The sequence below is a fragment of the Physella acuta genome, unplaced genomic scaffold, assembly GCF_028476545.2.
Source record: "Physella acuta isolate Inbredline_101_S28 unplaced genomic scaffold, ASM2847654v3 ptg000464l, whole genome shotgun sequence".
Taxonomy (NCBI): domain Eukaryota; kingdom Metazoa; phylum Mollusca; class Gastropoda; family Physidae; genus Physella; species Physella acuta.
This window is the reverse complement of record NW_026731983.1, coordinates 889,732-910,236: the sequence shown is the minus strand read 5'-3', so window position 1 is coordinate 910,236 and position 20,505 is coordinate 889,732. Positions and strand designations below refer to the sequence as shown.

General features: G+C 32.1%; 2 protein-coding genes across 2 annotated transcripts; both read right to left on the bottom strand.

Annotated features, from left to right (window-relative positions):
- Positions 1–2,196: 2,196 nt before the first annotated feature.
- Positions 2,197–4,631, bottom strand: LOC131943694 (uncharacterized). Its single transcript, XM_059303907.1, has 4 exons — positions 4,574–4,631; positions 4,253–4,375; positions 3,217–4,057; positions 2,197–3,124 (listed from the first exon to the last, which is right to left on the bottom strand). Exons 2-4 carry the CDS (start codon positions 4,346–4,348, stop codon positions 2,325–2,327), a joined length of 1,737 nt encoding a protein of 578 aa, XP_059159890.1. The 5' UTR covers positions 4,349–4,375; positions 4,574–4,631; the 3' UTR covers positions 2,197–2,324.
- Positions 4,632–16,571: 11,940 nt separating this feature from the next.
- Positions 16,572–17,870, bottom strand: LOC131943693 (putative leucine-rich repeat-containing protein DDB_G0290503). The gene has a single exon (XM_059303906.1). It carries the CDS (start codon positions 17,868–17,870, stop codon positions 16,572–16,574), a length of 1,299 nt encoding a protein of 432 aa, XP_059159889.1.
- Between the last annotated feature and the right edge of the window lie 2,635 nt (positions 17,871–20,505).

Genomic DNA, 20,505 nt, shown 5'->3' with positions numbered 1-20,505 from the left:
ACTTACAACTTATTAAACCAGGGGTTCCCAACCTTTTTTTACTCTAGAGCACATTCTAAAATATCTGTAGGGTGGCGGGCACCACCTATTTTAAATCGACAAACTCCTTCCATAACTTGTCATTTTCCCATAATTTATTTTCTTAAAGTCATAATGTATTAATAAATAATAAACAAAAATGTTTCAAAATAATAAAAAATTTTGACATTTTTTTCAAATTGCATACACACAGAGAAATGTATTTACAAAACGTAAAGAAAGTAAACAAAACACATAAATACAAAGACAACATTTATTTTAAAAAATATAATAAAGTCAATGTGATCTTTGGCATGCATTTCATGGGCTAGAGCTTCATAATTAGGAGCGTATGACGATAATCCTGTTAGCAGACAATCATAAAGATGCTCATCGTTGAGTAGAGATCTATATCTTGATTTTATTAAGTTCATGTTTGAAAATAATGATTCGCATAAATATGTCGAACCGAAAAATGATTCAAGTTGGGACAAGTATCGAACATATTTAATAAACCTAGGCAGTCAAAAAAATTATAACTGTAACAAATGAATAAAAACAAATCAAATTTTAAAATAATATTTATGAAAAAAATTATGTCTCTGTCGAATAGTGAGAGGCGGGCACATACGAATCGTTCTGCGGGCGCCATGGCGCCCTCGGGCATAGGGTTGGGAACCCCTGTATTAAACCATAATCTTTTTCTTAAATGTTTTACTAACATTAACAAACACTTGACTTACGGAAAATATACCAATCAGAACATAAACATAAAAACTCAAAATACTTATAAAAAATGAAACTATAAAAAAAAGCAATAATGCAATTATGAATATTTGGCAATAACGAATAAGTTAAAAATGTATCGTGCTAACACTTTAAACATCTGTCTTAATTTTTGTACGGACTAAAGTATCTCGTACGGCCATATTTGTATATTCTTGAAAACAAGAAAAAGAAAATGTGAGCAAGCACATCACTTAAAATATTTTTTTAACCTATATACTGTTACAAAATCTCCTCGACGACGTTCTCTAAAGCTTGATGTCGAAAATGGTTGACCAAATTCCTAGTTTATGGTAACAAGTTAATAAAAAGTCTAGTGACAATTTAAGCGCAATTTCCTTATTGTCCATAAGAATTTTAAATCGAGATAAATCATATATTCAGGAAATAAATAATGCAACACACTAGTTTTAATAATTCAAAACAAAATATGGAAATTGCGCTAAAAAAAAGACAACTATATTAACCTATATCAACGGAAATAGTTTTATTTTAACGTGTAGGCCTACACGATGCTCAGTTTTAAAAAGTAGTAAATATCATCCTAGGCCTACACGATGCTCAGTTTGAATGTTCTTAATTAATTTTTTGTGACCGAACGAAAGGATATTTTTGAAAACTTTCTTCAGCAATATTGTTCTAAATTATGGCAGGAATCGATTAGTAAATGTTTCAAGTCGCTGAGTGGTCTGGTTGCCGAGATATGGAGCAAAAACTGCATTTGTTCGAGGTTTTTTGGCTTTTCCGGGAAATCCAGGAAGAAATTCCGGTAATTTTTTTGGCCCACAATCATCCTTGGAACTTGCTTAACATATTTGCTTTGTAACTAGTTCTCGATATTGCTTCGTTGAGGAGGAGATACGACTTAAATCTGGGGACACACATCCATCCAAAAATGACAAATCCCAATTGTCCGTATGGAAATTGCGCTAAAAAGTTGCTCTTTCGAAACTTACCAAGTACGGCTTCATCTGGCTTATTACTCAGTAAGACAGACTCTTAAAATGTTATTTTGTCATTCGACTTTTTACTATTATGAGGCAAAAACAACTAACGATTTTTACTAACAGTTAAAGTAATATTTTTAATTAATGTTTAACTAATAATAATTTTTAAATTTCATAAATTTAGTAAAATGCTTACATTAATAGCTATGTGTTTAGCAGTTATGCGCTCCCCCCCCCCCTCCCTATAGAATCACACATCGATCTAGGAGTATTGGTTAGTATTGGGATTATCTTAAACCATTTAAGCATTATATTTTCAAAATCTAAGCAAAGATAGACTGAATGCCCGGTAAGGCAATTTCTAGAATTTAAAAGTTTGTATGATTTAAAGTAATCATAAAATTCACTAACATGTCAGCACCAATATTCATAAATTTACTTTAAGGATTTTGATGATAAATAATGATTTTTCAAAATGTATTAATATTCCTTTACAGTAAATGATGTAAAAGTAGCATAGTAAATACACATATGCTTTAAATCTTTAAATATACAAATAGTGTAGTTCATAAATTATTGAATACTGCATTTACTTTCTTCCGCCTTTTCCTTTTCTCTTCTCGCCCTTTCTTCTTGCTCTTCTTTTCTCATTCTTGCTGTCTCGGCCTGAATCTCTTTATATTTCAAATCTGCTTCACGTTTTACTCTCTCTTCCCTTTCCATAAACTTATTTTCTAGGGCCTGACGATCTTTTAAAGCCTTTTGTTGTTTCGTTTCCTCTATCTGTAGACGTAGGTCATACTCCCTTTGTATTTGTGCAAGTCCATCCCTGTATCTCTGATCAGCAGCCTCTCTTTCTTTTCTGTCGGCTTCTCGTCTTTTCTCCTCCATCTCCATCATCATTTTCTTCTCCTCCAGTCGTTTTTCATCTCTTTCTTCTCTTAGTTTTTTTTCATATTCTTTCACTTTTTTTTCATTCTTTTTCATTTTTTTTCGTTGAATTTCTTTTTCCAATTTTTCATTCTCTGCTATACGGCGTATTTCTGCCATGTGCATTTCGTTCTGTTGTCTAATCGTTTCTTTCATTTCTTCAATTTCCTGTTTTTGCTTTATTTCTGCTGCTTCAGTTTCTAACTTCTTTAATTTCAATTCCTCCAGATGAGCCTCGACCTCTTTTAATTTTTGTTCTTGGATTTCTTTTGCTTTTTCTTCCAGCATTTTTTCAAACTTTTCCTTTTCCTCTGTGCATTTTTTTTGTAATTCTTCAATTTCTTTTTTATGTAATTCCATCATTAGTAAACGCTCCTCGTATTCTCTTTTGGCTTTTTCTTCTTGCATTTCTAATTGCTCTTCGTCTTTTAGCATCTGCTGTCCTGTATTAATAATTTGCATGTTTTTATTTCTTCTTCGATTGTCCTGTTTATATCTCGAACGTTTTCTAGTAAACTGTTCAAAGCTCCACTACTTTTATCTTCATCAGATATTTCAGTTAATAGAGTGTTAGATTTCTGCTGCATTTCTTCTAATTCTTTGATTTTTATTTCTGGGTCCTCAAAGTTCATTTGATTGTAACTTGACATAATAATGCCCGTTTCTTTAAGTATTTTGTCTTTTAATGCTGGAATTTTACATTCTATCAGCAGTTTATCTCTGGCCTCCTTTGCTTTATCGAAATATCTGTTTGTGTATTTTTTACCACTTGACTGCAGCATGTCTATCACGTTGATCAGATCGTTTTTTTGTTTATGGATTTTCTCTTTTTCCTCGGCAAAGTTATCAAACAACACGATTCTCCCTTCACAATCGTCTAACAACAGCTTAAACACCCCCTGTTGTTTATCGCACCATTGTTTAAATGTCTCTCCAGTTTCATTAGTAACTTGCTTTTCAAAGTTGTCACCACATGTTAATACAAGAACACAAAATTTATTAACGAAGTCGTTACCAAAAATTTTTTTAAGTACCTGCAAAGCAGTGACATCTTCTTCTGTAAATCTTTCTCCAAATTTTATAACGTAAATAAACACATGATATCCATCTGGGTTGATGTTAATGGCATCTTCCATCTTTTCCGTTACCATTTTTAACCCATCTTCTTCACTCATCCTTGTATCGAACACACCTGGTGTATCTACAACTTTTAATGTACGACCTTCAAACACACCATAAGCCTCCTTAATTACGTCTGTCACAGAAGTAACGTCAGCAGATGAAACAAATGCTTTACTAGATAGAAGACTATTTCCCAATGCGCTTTTTCCTCTACCAGTTTTTCCAATTAGCAGGATGTCGATGTTCTTTGAAAACTAAAAAAAAAAAACAGAAACACCTGATACAATAATTAAAAAAAAAAAAACAATACTTTTTCTACCAGAAGGATACTAAAAATAATTAGAGACATAGACATACAGACAAACAGGGGGACAGACCATCAGACGGACAGTCATCTGGACTGACAGTTAGAGGAAGGCGATATTAACAATTCTAAATCATCAACGAACCTCTATAGTGATAGTCTTTTTCTGCGTCTCATTTTTAACTCTGCTGTCAAGACTCTGATCCATGCTCTGTTTGAAATCAACAACTGTATCTGCCATGTTATCTTTACCTTTTACCTAAGAGATCTACATATAAAAACATGAAAGTAAAAAAAAACAAGACAAATATCAATTTAAAACTACATCATTTTAACAAATTAATTGCGAATAACAAATATTACTAAATTAGATGTTTAAAATGATGCATTTTGTTCACAATAATATGCAACTTGTAATATATCATACAATATAAAATGAAAACTGAATTTGACGAAAGAATAGCACCTTATAAACATTAACAAGAATAGCTATATTGTATCCACAACCTACGAATGCAATCGAATCAATCCAGCAATAATTTAAAAACAAGGAACGATTCTATTTATACTACATACAGTGAAAAAAACTGAGCCGATTGGATAAAGCGAGACTTAAAAATCAATATCGTAATGTGCCTGTTAGTGTTAGCTATACTCATATACGACTAGGTATACAGCCTAGCTTCGCTTAAGGTTTCGAAAAAAATGTTACCCTATACATATCCCCTATGCTAATAGTAACCAATTCTAAATTTAACACTATTTCCAATTAAATACGAATTTTAAAATAATACTGTTTTCATTCAAAAGCTTATTTAGATTCCCTAACCGATTAAATACTTGTTGGTGCGAAAGCGTGGTAGGGTGGAGGGGGTTAGAGCCCGAATGGTGTCCTAGCCCAAAAGTATCAAGCTATGATACCGTACAAAATTCTTTAGGACGCACCTTATCCCATTTAGCAACGTCGGGTACATATTACGTTAGGGAAATCAAAGGCGGCTGAGCATGGATCATATCACAGTTATTACGCTATCTAATATATAAAGCTCAATTCTGTATGTAATAAGTTTGTCGTTGACATACTACGATGGATTTAAGTGTTAGATAATTAAAGTCCTTATGGTCTAAATTTATGAGTTAAAAAATTAATATTGAAAGTTTTGGGAAATAATTTTCATTTATCAAACTGAAAGTAATAATTTTCGGCATGTTCATTAAACACAAGTTTTTAAAAAAATGTCGTCTTTTACAAAAATTCTAATTATGTCTTTATTTAGTCCTATAGCACTTACTTCCCTTTGATAAATTAGGAAAACACAATTACTTCCCTTTATAAAACCATTACATTAGTGGAAGAGAATTTACTTTTTATTACTTTGTTTTGGTGTTGGGAAAAAAATAATTACATAATTAGCGGGGATTGATCAAGTGCAAATGTTGTAGGTATTTTACGGATAAGCTTGGAGTATTATAATTGGTCAATAAATTGAAACAGGCGCGTTTGTTTAAGTGAGTGCAAAAGACTATGAATAAGTTGGGGTACTATAGTCGTTTATTAAGCTAAAACAGGCGATTCCGCCCCGGGCTAGACTGTGAGCATTTTGCGTTTACGTTCGCGTTAGTGTTTTCTTTGTGTTTAGGTTGGGTTTGCGTTAGTGGTTGCGGTTTGATTTGGTTCGTTTTTGTTCTTTCTTTTTTCGTTTTTGTTTGTGTTTTTTTCTTTGGGTTTGTATTTGTGTTTTTGGTTGGTTTTGCGTTTGGATTTGGTTTGTTTTCGTTTGCTTTTTCGTTTTTTTTGTGTTGTTATAGGTTGATATTGGTGTTTGTGGTTGTGGTTGGGTTTGTTGTTAGGTTTTTGTTTTCGTTTGCTTTTTTGTTTGTTTTTTCTTTGTGTTTGTATTGGTGTTTGTGGTTGTGGTTGGGTTTGTTGTTAGGTTTTTGTTTTCGTTTGTATTTGTAATTGTGTTAGCGTTATGTTTGCGTTTTGTTGTTTTGGTTTTGGTTGGTTGTGGTTTGGGTGGGCAATGCCGGGTTTATGATGATTACTAAACACACAGGTGATGGTCTTTAACAGAAAGGTTTTTCACAGAAGCAAGAGCAGGGCCTGGCCGGGACGGCTAGTATCTTATATGCCGAAGACGCATAAATAGATACATTATATTCGCTTGCACTGCGAACAGTCATTTAAAAGTAAATAGTTTTTCTGCTGGGCAAGACAGATTATTTTGTTACTCAATATTTTTAATTGGTCGGAAAAAAAATACTAAAACCACCGATCTTAAACGATGTGTTTAATCTCTCATGGAAACTCATCACAGAGCGGAATGGGGAGGGGGGGGGGAGGGGGTCGTTAATTTTTTTTCGATAAATAACTCAACAAAGAGAATTTACTTATGCTCACATGTTGGCCCTTACCAAAGTCATTGGGTCAGACCGATAGCTTTCCAATATGGCCGATTTAAATTTTCAAGGTCCATTCAAATGCTTAGCCATATGTACAAAACATTAATAACCTCTTTTTGGAAATTCAGCTCTGTTTTTTTACACAATTTAGAATGATTATTTTTAAAAAAAATAAGACTGGTCAACGTTGAGCGATTTTACAATTTTTTCCAGATATAACATTTTTATCCTGGCATCCATCAACTACCTCTGTTATACTTTGTTTGTTTTGAAACACGATCTTTTAATTGGAAAAATGAAAAAAATAGTAAAGACTCGCATACCCGTCGCTGCGCGAAGTCGCGGGGAAAGAAGAAAGTCTGACGGTTTCACTACCACAGGGGCACTGCGTACGACCTTTGGATGCTTAAAAACTAACGTAGGCGCCAGGGTGATCACAGGATACCCCAGAAAAAATACGCAGAAAAAATACAAATACAAATACAAATACAAATACAAATACAAATACAAATACAAATACAAATACAAATACAAATACAAATACAAATACAAATACAAATACAAATACAAATACAAATACAAATACAAATACAAATACAAATACAAATACAAATACAAATACAAATACAAATACAAATACAAATACAAATACAAATACAAATACAAATACAAATACAAATACAAATACAAATACAAATACAAATACAAATACAAATACAAATACAAATACAAATACAAATACAAATACAAATACAAATACAAATACAAATACAAATACAAATACAAATACAAATACAAATACAAATACAAATACAAATACAAATACAAATACAAATACAAATACAAATACAAATACAAATACAAATACAAATACAAATACAAATACAAATACAAATACAAATACAAATACAAATACAAATACAAATACAAATACGAATACAAATACAAATACAAATACAAATACAAATACAAATACAAATACAAATACAAATACAAATACAAATACAAATACAAATACAAATACAAATACAAATACAAATACAAATACAAATACAAATACAAATACAAATACAAATACAAATACAAATACAAATACAAATACAAATACAAATACAAATACAAATACAAATACAAATACAAATACAAATACAAATACAAATACAAATACAAATACAAATACAAATACAAATACAAATACAAATACAAATACAAATACAAATACAAATACAAATACAAATACAAATACAAATACAAATACAAATACAAATACAAATACAAATACAAATACAAATACAAATACAAATACAAATACAAATACAAATACAAATACAAATACAAATACAAATACAAATACAAATACAAATACAAATACAAATACAAATACAAATACAAATACAAATACAAATACAAATACAAATACAAATACAAATACAAATACAAATACAAATACAAATACAAATACAAATACAGATAGACCGTCAACCAGTTAAAACGTGCCCTTTAGAGTACTATTTTTTATCTTGATATTTCTTTACCAGCAGGAAGGGAAACTGTAAATCCTTTGTTTGTCAGCTGATCTAGAAATTGTTCAAAAGGAATCTTGTGCAGATGCACACATTTTTAGATGAATTTTGTTTATTGTTAACTATATGGGGGAGGGGAAGCTGAATAAATGTATAAATTGTTACGCTGCTTAGTGTGCGAGGTTTGAGTCACTTGATTTGATTCGATACCATTTTAATTCATCTCCACTACCATCTAGAGAGGTTACAACCTCAAGAACCCATAAGGCTATTTCACGTTCAGACGAATAGATGACACTCACAAATAAGACGAACTCAATACTCTTTGTCCTATACTTTATTATTGTATCTACATATATATCTGTAGAATCTATCTCCCAACTTGAGTCATACCGACCAGCACACGTTCTTTCACACCGACGATCAAGATCAGACTAACTCACACACAAACTCACAGCAACCAACTCTCTACCCTAAACGTCACTATCTTTCAATCGTGTCATCATTCCAATGTGTTCAACATACTCTTCGCACCAACCTGCATTCGTGCTAATATATATCTTATATATACATCATAACATAAAGAAATAAACACAAATGCAAGAACTTTGCTAAGTGTCTCGAAGATCAGCTCTTTTGAAAAATAAAACTCTGCAAATATTAATTTGCAATTACCAGTAAAGAAGTGTGTGAGCAATACAGTGATCTAACCCATGCCTTATCATTTTGTTATAGCAATAATATTTAGAGAATACAAAAAGCAATAGCTAATTCAAAAATTTAAAGATTTCAAATGAAAATTAATAGTTTAGATAAATTATTGTTTTCTTCAACTATTGTTCAAAATGTTTAACCTCTTTGATATAATTTTCCATTTGAATCAAAAGCACGTTGTTATACCAACCCCGCTTTCACAAATGTTCTTTATGCTGTTATGTTCTTTCATTTATAATGAAATATATTCAATTCTGATTATAAACAATTATTTAAAAAAAAAACAATAGTAATAATAAGCTACTATCCTAATATATAAAAGACCATGTGCGCACTTGTCTCTCTCTCTCTCTCTCTCACTCTCTCTCTATCCACAAAATATTTTCGCCGGATATCACATCAGAATCTGCAGCGATATATGGAGAGCTTGATACGGACTTTGGTTGAAAATAATATGGTAGATGTTTTAAATGTATAACTAACATTTTATTTAAAGAAGAAAAATAAAAAATAAAGGCATATTCGAATGTAGAAAAACAGTTTTAATTATGCAACAGGAAAAGCGTTTATAGTTGTGAAAAAGAACCCATGAAACAATGACGTAACTAATGTTTCTACATTAAATAATGACGTCATCTGTCGAGGTTAGAATTTAAAAAATGAACTATTTCATTCAAATTTGATTTAGATCTAGATCTACGTAAGCTATGAAATGTATACAATACAATTTTTCCGGCCTTAACTTATAAAATTTATTTTATCTATTTGGATTCTAGATCTAGAGCTTCTAGATATAGACTAGATCTAAATCTACGCAAAAACTAGACGTAGACGCTAAGTCGCTAAGATCTAGATTTTGACTCGGATGTTTCTAGATACATGTGCCCGTTAATGGAATCTCCTTAAAAAAGGGGGTGTTGGGTTGTTAGTATAATTGTATTCTCGACTAATTTTAAGGTTAGAAATTAGGGTTAGGCATATGGTAGGACCAGGGTTGGTGTTAGGGTTAGGGACAGGGTTAGCATTGACATTAGCCAGCCAAGTGTGTATTTAGTTAACTACCAGTAACCTTACACCCCTTTTTTAAAGAAGATTCCATTATCGGACTTATTTTAAAGAAATCTTTGTTTAACTATGGAACTTGCTAATTTGGGATAAAAAAATTAATGTGAAAGAATAGGCATGCTCGCGTAAGCTTAACTTTTTAAATGTGTCTTTCATTCTCTATAATAGCTGAGATGATAGTGTACTTAATACCACGCAGGTGGTGCGGGATCGAGACAAACCAAGTCAAACTTATTTTTTTTATTTTTTTATATGTGAATCTTCCGATTTTAGACTATAAAGAAAGGAACTACTTCATTCAAATTTGATTTATATCTACGCTATGAAATATATACAATTTTATCGGTCAAACTAATACAAGTTACTTAAAAACAACATAATGACCATTGAATAGCCAGATTTTTAACGGAATCATTTAAGGTACTTAATCAGTGTGTGCCTGTGTTATGTCAAATGTGTCGGATTTTTAGCTAATTAGTTATTTATATATATATATATATATGTATATATATATATGTATATATATATATATATATATATATATATATATATATATATATATATATATATTATCGTACCCGTCCCCGCGCGTTGCCGCTGGAATAGAAGAAAGTCTGATGAAATATGTAGTAAGGGTTTAAAACGAACGCGTGCGCTATAGTTCTCACGGGATAACTAGGAGAGCCAAATAGCTCACTAAGAGGTGGCAATGACGCGTCTGATTTGAGTTCTTGAGCTACTTTAGCAAACCATCGCACACTTTAAAACGAACTTAAACGTCACTATATTATCTATTAGATACTTTTACCGTCGACAGACTGACCACAGAGGAAGCAAGTTAAATAAAAGCTTGTAAAAAGACGGCATTTATATTTTTACTGGAGGCAACGTACATCCTGCTTGTCGGAAACTTTAGTATTACTTTTTTTGCATACTTATGTATATGTGTCTTTTTTTTAATTTTAAAATTAATTGTATTAAGTTTATATAATACATTATTGTATTAATACTATCATATTTAACAAAATTGTTTTTCTACATTAGAAGGCTACATCGTTTAAACTTCTACACATATTGCAGATTTCTACTATTGCGATAACGAAAAAGAAATTGCAAAAATATCAATATATTCAAACAATAGTTGACTTATAGCAGTATCCTAGACTTCCCAGTGTAACTTTGGAAAACAGTCTTTCCGCTGCACTGCGCAAAACCAATATCCCACTTCGTTTTTACAACCCTATAAATGATATTCTCCCAAACAAATTTCTCTTTTTAGGACCGAAATTTTAAACATTCATGAATGTAAGTGTGATGACGCTGGTTCAGGGTAGATAGTAGAAACAGGCTACAGCTAGTTGGTTTGACAGACCAATGAAAATACAGGACTTGACCGGTCATGTGGTACGTTCTGCTGACCACTGAAGGGTGGGTCTGTAGTTGTATCAGGCAGTTGATAGCTAGGTAGGGTAGGAGAACGGACAGCAATATGTAGAGAATTAGAGGTAGATAGTGTGGTAGAGACGGTAGGAGATATGGAACAGGTAGATAGAAGTAGTAGTAGTACAGCAAGGATTAGTTAGGTAGGAAGTTGATTTTTTTTAATAAAAAAAACATTATCTCTTGGATCGTGTGTGTGTTAATTCCAAACTATAACCAGGCTGGTATCATCTTAATCACCCCCACCCTCACATTTGGTGGTGCTGTTTACCCCACCCTCACAACTGGCGGTAGGTATTCTACTTCCCCCCACCCTCAGAGCAAGCATAGTACGATATATGAGGCAGGGGGGGGTGAGAAAAGTTATCCTGGGGATGAACCGTTCACTCTCATCTGTGATATCCTCTTTTTTTTCTCGCCATTAGTAGTAGTACTGAATACATAAAAAATAACTTTTAAATAAGATCTGTTAAAATAAATATTCTTCCATTTTATTTATGTAGTTCATATTTTCTCTTTGTTAAATATACACTTTTAAAATCGAGTCTGTATTATGAATTTTCTGTTTTTTTTTGCAATTGCATTTTTAAAAATATTTTCTAGTGCAGCTAGATGTGTCGTACTTTGACTATTTTAATGCGTAGAAATATGGCCACAATTTGTGTAGCCTTGTTAACGTTCAATGTTATATAGGTATTTTGACTGTTTTCCAGTTCCAATCGGTATATTTTAAAACGATATGATTGAACTTACACTTTCTGCTATTTTCTTTTCCGCTTAGCTGCCACTTATTTATAAAAAGATTTGTTTCTTTTTATAAACTGAATAGGCGTGGTCGAGTAGGTAAAGCTCATGGTTACTAAACCGGAAAGTCTCGAGTTCGAACCCTCGGGTAGATGAGGCTCGTTAGCTGGGGACAGCCATTCTTCTAGGAGAGACAACTCTAAAATCAAACAACTGCTGCTTTGTAGTTTGTTCTTGGTTGGACAAAGGCTATGAAAGCAAATCCAAAAAGAAAAGCAGGCTGAAATCGGAGTTAATGGCGCATAGCCAGTTGACACGTATCCTTAATTGCGATGGAGGCGTGGTCGAGTCGGCCAAAGCTCATGGTTGATAAATTCGAAAAAAAAAGTCTCGAGTTTAAACCCTCTGGCAGATAAGACTCGATCCCTTCGAACACTAACAATTAAGAACGAAGAAGAAGACATAAACTGATTCTACATCCGGAGCCCTTAACCCAATCTCAACAAAGTAACTACTTTAGTTTTCTATATGGTGATTTCTCTGGTAATAATAAAAAAAGCAGTTTGAAACATCAAAATCAAAACTTTGGAAAAGACAAAAGTTATATTATAATTTGATTTAGACATTTGAGTTTTATACAATTTTCACAAAGAAGATTTAAACAGAAAAATGCTAATTTAAGTTATACAAACGTTGTTTCCAAGTAAGTGGTCATCCATTTGTGACGTCCGTACACAGGGGAGGAATGGGGTTTAAAAAATCGACTTTTGTGGACGCGTATGGACTGGGGGAGGGGTGGATTCTTGTCGATGTGGTAGTCTAAATGTTGAATTTAACAGTGAAGTGCTTACATTTTAAAACCAACTCGTATCATGCATGTAAGACGAGAGTGCTCGTGTTTAAAAACAAAAGCTATCGAAACTTGTAAATAAAGCACTGGATTTATACCTACACTAATAATCACTACAAACCAAGACCGAACGCCTAAAATTATGTCAAGTCAAAACTCAGCCTACTACACATCTCAAAACTGTATTTAAAAAAGAAATGAAAACATTTTCCTCCCTAAAATATTCACTGAGCATGGTTAATGTTGAAAAGGCTTAGATTGATTTTTATTGAATTTAAATACAAAATTAACCACGCGAAACAACGGCAAATTTGGTTTCTAACAGAGTATGACGTCATTTATGGACGAACCCTAAAAAATTAATTAACAGAAATAGAAATCATGAACCCGAGGAATCTTATTAACCTTATGGGCCAAAATGCTAATATAATTTTTTTAAGATGCATTCAATGATTACAGAGAAGGATAAAATTATCACCCCCACCAACCCACCAGCACATAAGCTATGTATAGTCTACTTGCGTTTTGGGTTGGTAATGGTAGAAATCCTTGAAGAAAAATTATTAATACTTTGACGTTTAAAAAAAACTATTTTTCTCTCAACTCTCTAGATTCGACTTTTAATGCCTAGGCCTAAATATTAAAGCCCTTTATAAGTAAGTAGGTGCACAATACATGATGGAATAGTGGTAGTACATGTATATTAAATTTGTGTCGGCGTCCACACGGGGAGGAGGGGAGTAGGGGGTTCTAAAATCCAAAATTGTTGTGCACGTCATAAATGGATGACCCCGAATACTAAAAAAAACACACACCAAGATAAGTGATTTTTTATAATAATACCCTATAGCCTTTTGGGGTCATATAATAACTACGTCAAGATTATTTGACGATTTTTATGTTTCCCCTCCCCTCTCCAAGTCACATATCGTCTCAAAAAGCCAGAATTTAATTGAAAAAGACATCACACCTCAGACAAGTTTTTGTCTTTTAAAAACACAGATTTTGGCTGAGCATGGGTCTAACCACACTATCCTTTCATATGGTGAGGTCACAGAAACATATGAACTTACTTCACAAGCTCTGTGTCCTGCCAAGTTCCGTAAGCACCTTTATCTTTCACATCTAAAAAGTAGCCACACCTCAGCATACATAGCTTACATATTTTTTTCTTTTGAAAACATCGTTTTCTTTCTTTAATATTTTCTGAACTCGAACCTCATATGAATAATGAGTGAATAAAATATTAAAGCTAACGTCAAACTAATAATAAAAATGTACTAGAACCAATCGCGTTTGTTTTGATTTCGCACCATGCATATTCTTTGAGGGAAAATTAAAACTTAATTAAAAATTTTACATTCACATTGTGTTTCGAGCCCGTACCGCATACATTTTGTCTATTACACTATCATCTTGGCCAGCTAAGCACACAGCATTTAGGTGAAAATATAGTGCGTTATTTTAGTTAAACCAGTGTTATAAAATAAAGCGAATATTATATTGAATCTATAATATAATGCTTAATGTGTCTGTCAGTCCGTCCGTTATTCCTTCATCGCTTAAGATTCTAGAACCATAAAACGAAATAACAACACATGCATTTTTCTTGCCTCGCATTATTTTTTTTATTGTTTTTTTAAGTAATGGAGAAGGGTCTATTTATGAAACGACTTACATATTTTGATTGTTGGCAAAGTATTAACTCTTTTGCATACGTCAAAAATAGAACGTGAAAAAATATATAATACACGCACATTGCTAAAACGTATTAAGCGGATCAATGTCAAATAATATTTTCCCTTATATGCTTAGAAAAAAATGGATTAATTTTTGTAAAGTAGTGTCCAATAAAACTAGTCAATTACAAAATTTAATAATTATGCCAGGAAAGGTAATTTAAAAAGAAATTCAACTCACGCTAAATATTGCTATTAAAGTAAATAAGTTAACAAAATGTTTTATTCCTACTGCATTGATTATTATATATTAAAGCTCATAATTAAGATAGATTAATGTCAAAATTATTTATATCATTTTCTAATTAGTGTGCAAAGTGTTTTATGATATTTTTAAAAATGTATATGATCTCTTTAGAATCAATATTTGTTGATTTTAAAATTGATTTAAAGCCTCTATCAGGGCGCAGATGTCAGTGAAAGCGTAATTTGATAAAGTGTTTGAGTTTGTGTTTAAGTTTGAGCTTGCGTTTGCGTTTCTTAGCGTTTGTGATTTCTTTTTGGTTTTTGTATTTCTGTTTGCATTTGGGGTTGAGTTTAACGTGTTGTGTTTCTATTTGACTTTGAGTCTCTGTTTGTGTTTGTATTTGCATTTACATTTGAAGTTTGCAAAAAAAAACTATATAGAATCTACAGACTGACGAAAAATGTCTTAATTTTTATTTATTGGTAGCTCTAGATAAATTCCATGTGCTCTTAAATTGGATGATTTGTAAATCTAAATAGCAAAAATGATACACAATATTTAAAGAATAAAATAGCTTAATATAAAAACTCAGTTATTTATTGTATTTTATACTTGTTTTTCTTTAACTAATTAATTTTGGTTTGGCCTTAAGAATAAGTTGTGTTTTATTACAAGTCCCTGTTAAAAAGAAATAGTGAAAGTAAAGTATTTGTTCTGAAATTTTATAATGAAAAGTGTGTTTCTACAAATGAATATATCAATAAATTAACTATCATCTTTAAATAAATGTGTGTATAACATTTAAAAAAACAAACATTTAGCTCTACATAAGTACGTATTTAGAATTCTATACATTGTGCAGATGCTCGCATCTTTTGGAACAGACAAACAAAGAAAAAGATACATTTAAAAGCTTGTAAACAACTCAAGTTTTTGTAATATGTAGATTAGATAGATAGACAAGCACTAATTACGGATGCATGCACAAGCAAGCAATTTACTTATTTATTATAAGCTAACTAGTTTTTATCAAGGAATTATATAAATATTTAAATCAGGTTAAATTGGTGCACCACATTTTTTTTTACATTAGTCCCATCAAAATATAGATTTTAATTTTAAATACATTCTTCATAATATTTCAATAATGTTAGTAATGGGTGATGTTTGAAGATCTCCGCTTTTGATAGCCTGGCAACAAGAATCCAATCAAAGCAATTTATGGCTTTTTTTGTTGTAGGAACTGTCAAAAATATTATGATTTTATTATTAACATAAAAAACTTTATTATATTCTACTTGTATAAAGAACAATAGGTTGGACTTTATCCTGCCAAAACCAGCCCAAACAAGAGCAGACCAGGCAACACTACACTACACTACACTACACAACACAACACTACACTACACTACACTACACTACACTACACTACACTACACTACACTACACTACACTACACTACACTACACTACACTACACTACACTACACTACACTACACTACACTACACTACACTACACTACACTACACTACACTACACTACACTACACTACACTACACTACACTACACTACACTACACTACACTACACTACACTACACTACACTACACTACACTACACTACACTACACTACACTACACTACACTACACTACACTACACTACACTACACTACACTACACTACACTACACTACACTACACTACACTACACTACACTACACTACACTACACTACACTACACTACACTACACTACACTACACTACACTACGCTACACCACACCACACAACAATAATTGTTTCTTATTTATATGCTACGAACCTCTTTTCAATGACCGTTTTTAATTTTTCATTTTCATCTTGAAGGTATTTGAATGATATGTTACAATCTTCTAATTTGCTCGTAAGATTCTCTATCTTTCTGTGTAGTTTTTCTATGGTTTTATTTAATGACATAATTATTTCTGTCTGAGATTGCATTTCATCCGCTCTTTTCAAATCACTTTGTTGTTCTTCTAATTGTTTGCTAAGGTCTTTTATACGGTCGGAGTCTTCCGACTTAGAACGTTTGTCTTTTTCATATTCATCTATTTTAATTTTCATTGATGCCGCTTCTTGTTTTGCTTCACGTATTTCATTTATTAGCTTTGAAATGCTATTTTCCTGATCTTTTATTCGCTTTGACATTTCATTTTTCTCCTCCTTGATGTTTTTTAATTTTGATTTTAATGTAGCGATTTTATTTCTAATAGCTTGCTCCTCATTTTGTTTTTCATCGTTTTTAGCGGAATCTTCCTCAGCTTTTTTCTTTATAATCTTTATTTCTTGGATGTGTGTTTGTATTTCCTCGCATTTTTGTTTTAGTTGTAATCGAAGTTCCGCCTCGGTTTTATTAGATTTCCATTGTTCCTTTTTAATTTTCTCATTTTCTTCAATGATATTCCTTTCAGATTCTTTGGCCTTGGCAGCAGTTTCGTTGGCCATTTCTAGTTGCTTTTCAAGTTGTCGTAGTTTAGATTCTGTTGTTTCCTTTTTCGTCGTCTCAAACAACGTGGCAGACTCAATCTCTTTTTCTTTCTTCTCCAGTCCTTTAAGCAAATCTTGTTTTAATTTATTAATAAATTCTTCGATGACTTTTGTTTCTTCCAATTGTATATTAGTGTCCTTTAATTTTCGGTTTATTTTTTCTTGCAAATGTTTGGCTAAATGAACAATAATTTCTAAATTAAACATTGTTCTATCATTATCTAAATGCTTTGCCTTAACGTAGTCATCTAGCAGTCTTTGTTTTGAATGAAGTATTTTCTCTCTTAAGCGAGGTATTTTCAGCTCTACTACAATTGATAGCCGTGATTGAGACGCACTTTGAAAATCATTTAGAGTGTACGGATTAACATTTAACAGATCTATTGCATTTATCAGCTGATCAGTTACAAGTGTTCTTGAGTTTTCTTCTCTGTTGTAGTTGTCGAATAAAATAATTCTATCACAGCAATCCTGTAAAATTGTTTCAAATATACCAGTTTGTTTTTTACTCCATTCTTCAAAAGTTTTGATATTCATACTCTCTCTTTGAATGTGAAAATTGTCACCATATGTCATTATTACAATACAATACTTTGAGTAAACGTTTTCTCCAAATATCGCCTTTATAAATCTGAATATCGTTTTATCTTCTTCTGATAACCGACTCCCAAATTTTAAAATAAGTAAAACAGCATGATAACCATTGGGACAAATGTCAATCGATTTTGTTAATTGTTCAATTAAACGGATCCTTGCCATTTTAGTTTTTGTTTCAGCTATACCAGGTATGTCGATGACATTTAGTTTTCGATCCATATATTTCTGTGTACCGATTGAGCCTTGATAAGTGTTGATTTCGTTGCTTGATAATTGAGAAGTGGTTTTGCAATCTTTCTTTTTCCAAAAAATTGTGTTTGCTACTGATGTTATGCCATTTACAGATTTTCCAATCAGAAGAATATTTAAATCTTTTGAGTACTAAAATATTGTATCCAAAATAGAAAATTAATAGTTGTATTGGAAAATAAAATTACAAAATTGTTTTATGTCATTAGTGGTGGAACAAGGTAAAAAGGCTTTCCCGCTAAATATTTTAAGGACCATACCTATATTATATAAGTATATAATATTGTATGTATAACATGTTATATCTTTATAATTATATATATATATATATATATATATATATATATATATATATATATATATATATATATATATATATATATATATATATATATATATATATATACTTATAACTTGGCGGTCAACACACTTTAAAAAATTAGAAAATTACAAATAACTTTCTACGAAATAAAGTTGTTGACAATATTTCGGCCCACTAATGGATCTAACAATACCTCTCGGCTAAACTTTTATTAAGCCATTGTATGAGACCCCATATCGGCTTTTCAAATGGTAGCAATACGTCACTAAAGTAATTACACTAGTTTTGCTGATCTTTAAATTGAAATTTATGTTGCAATTTTTTATTTATTTATGCAAGAGCCTGGTATTGCAAATGTAGAATTTTTTTTTAAATTAGCCACAATGCAAGAGCAAAATTGCAAGTACAATAAAATTGTAATATAAATAAATGTGTCTTAATTATTGACAGATGTGCATCAACTAAACAATCTGTCTCACACCCCCACCCCCTGTACATAAACACCTCGTTGAGGGCTATGTCTAAGTTGTACTTCCGCCCACATTAATGCCAAACAGTTAAAAATCAAATATTGTTATCTAGCTTAGCAAAAAATTAATTTAGTTTAATCATGATAGTTTAAAGCTTACTTTAATTGATGTAAAAACAATTTTTTTACTGACCTTTTCAGAAGAAACTAAAAATTCAGCCATTTTCTTGTCTCAGCTCAGATCTATGTTGTTAAGCTATAAAAAAATAAATAAGTAAGAGTATATATATATATATACATACATATATATATATATATATATATATATATATATATATATATATATATATATATATATATATATATATATATATATATAATGCAATGTATGTGTGTCTGTGTGTTTGTGTGTTTGTCTTTTATGCATTACTACACCTCTCATCACACCGCCGTGAAAGAAGGAAGATGTTGAGAATATTCCTTGGGAGGTTTCTGCGAAAAAAAATTTCAAATTCGCAGGGCTGGCGCCTCAGGCGGCGCGATTTGTTATTTTTCTCTATATACGGTATACAAAAATAAAAGTCGATTTCCATCAAACTTTGGTGAGTTCATAAGAACACTCTGGGGAAGGGTTGTGTAGAAAATCATTTTTAATTTCGCAAGGGCGGCGCCACGGGAAGGTGCGATATTTCTCTTAATACGGTATATTAAAATAATAAAAGTGAATTGCTGTGACACTGTTCACACGATCGCCTGCAGTGTTTCTTCCAGACTTTTTTCTCAGTGGGGGGGGGGGGGCACTGGAAATTTGCGGGGCGGCGGCTGACACTGTTAAAAGTATATATTTTCTATATATAAATATATAAATTCCATTTCGTTCCGGGGGGGGGGAGACTTTCTTCAGGGGGCATAGACCTCCCGAAGAGTTGCCTGGAAGATCGCCTGAAGCTTCGGGAAGTTACTAAGAATATTTCTGGGGGGGGGGGGGGGGGGGAGGTATCTGCTCTAAAAACATTTTCAAATTCGCATGAGTGGCGCCCCGGTGGGCGCGATTTGTTTTCTCTCTATTATGGTATATAAAAATAAAAGTCGATTTCGGTCTCACAACGTAGGCCTACATCCGAAAGCCATCACACTTTGGGTAGTTGATTAGAACACTCCAGTGAAAGGTTCTGTAAAAAACTACTCCTGAGAAGGTTTCTGGGATGGGAGGGGGGTGGTGGTGGGTGGATGGTGGAGGAGGGGGATTTAAATTTGCATGTGCGGCTCCCCGGCAGGATGCGATTTGGCACTTGATCTTTCTCGTGAGCGCTATGGCGACTAAGTTCGGTCTAAACAGTGTAATAGACAATGGATAGAATGGGGCGTTACAAACGCTCACTAAATTGAATAAGGCGTGTCCTCTGGCGCCCTGGTAGGGTGTGATTAGGCTGCAAATAAAAATGTCTGAGGGCCATGTAATACGTTTTATTTTAATAATCAGAACAATTAAACAAGGTTAGATCATTAACTGGGATGTTTCTTTTTGGCCGTAAAAAAATCCAAACAGTTTCGTCAATTTGCTAATGATGCAA

Bases quoted from the DNA above. Each gene is read 5' to 3' on its own strand.
- LOC131943694 (XM_059303907.1), bottom strand. From the start codon at position 4,348: ATGGCAGATACAGTTGTTGATTTCAAACAGAGCATGGATCAGAGTCTT. The intron at 4,058-4,252 runs GTTCGTTGATGA...TTTTTTTTTTAG, and splicing joins AAAAGACTATCACTATAGAG to TTTTCAAAGAACATCGACAT. The intron at 3,125-3,216 runs GTAGTGGAGCTT...TTATTAATACAG, and splicing joins AATATCTGATGAAGATAAAA to GACAGCAGATGCTAAAAGAC.
- LOC131943693 (XM_059303906.1), bottom strand. From the start codon at position 17,870: ATGACATATGGTGACAATTTTCACATTCAAAGAGAGAGTATGAATATC.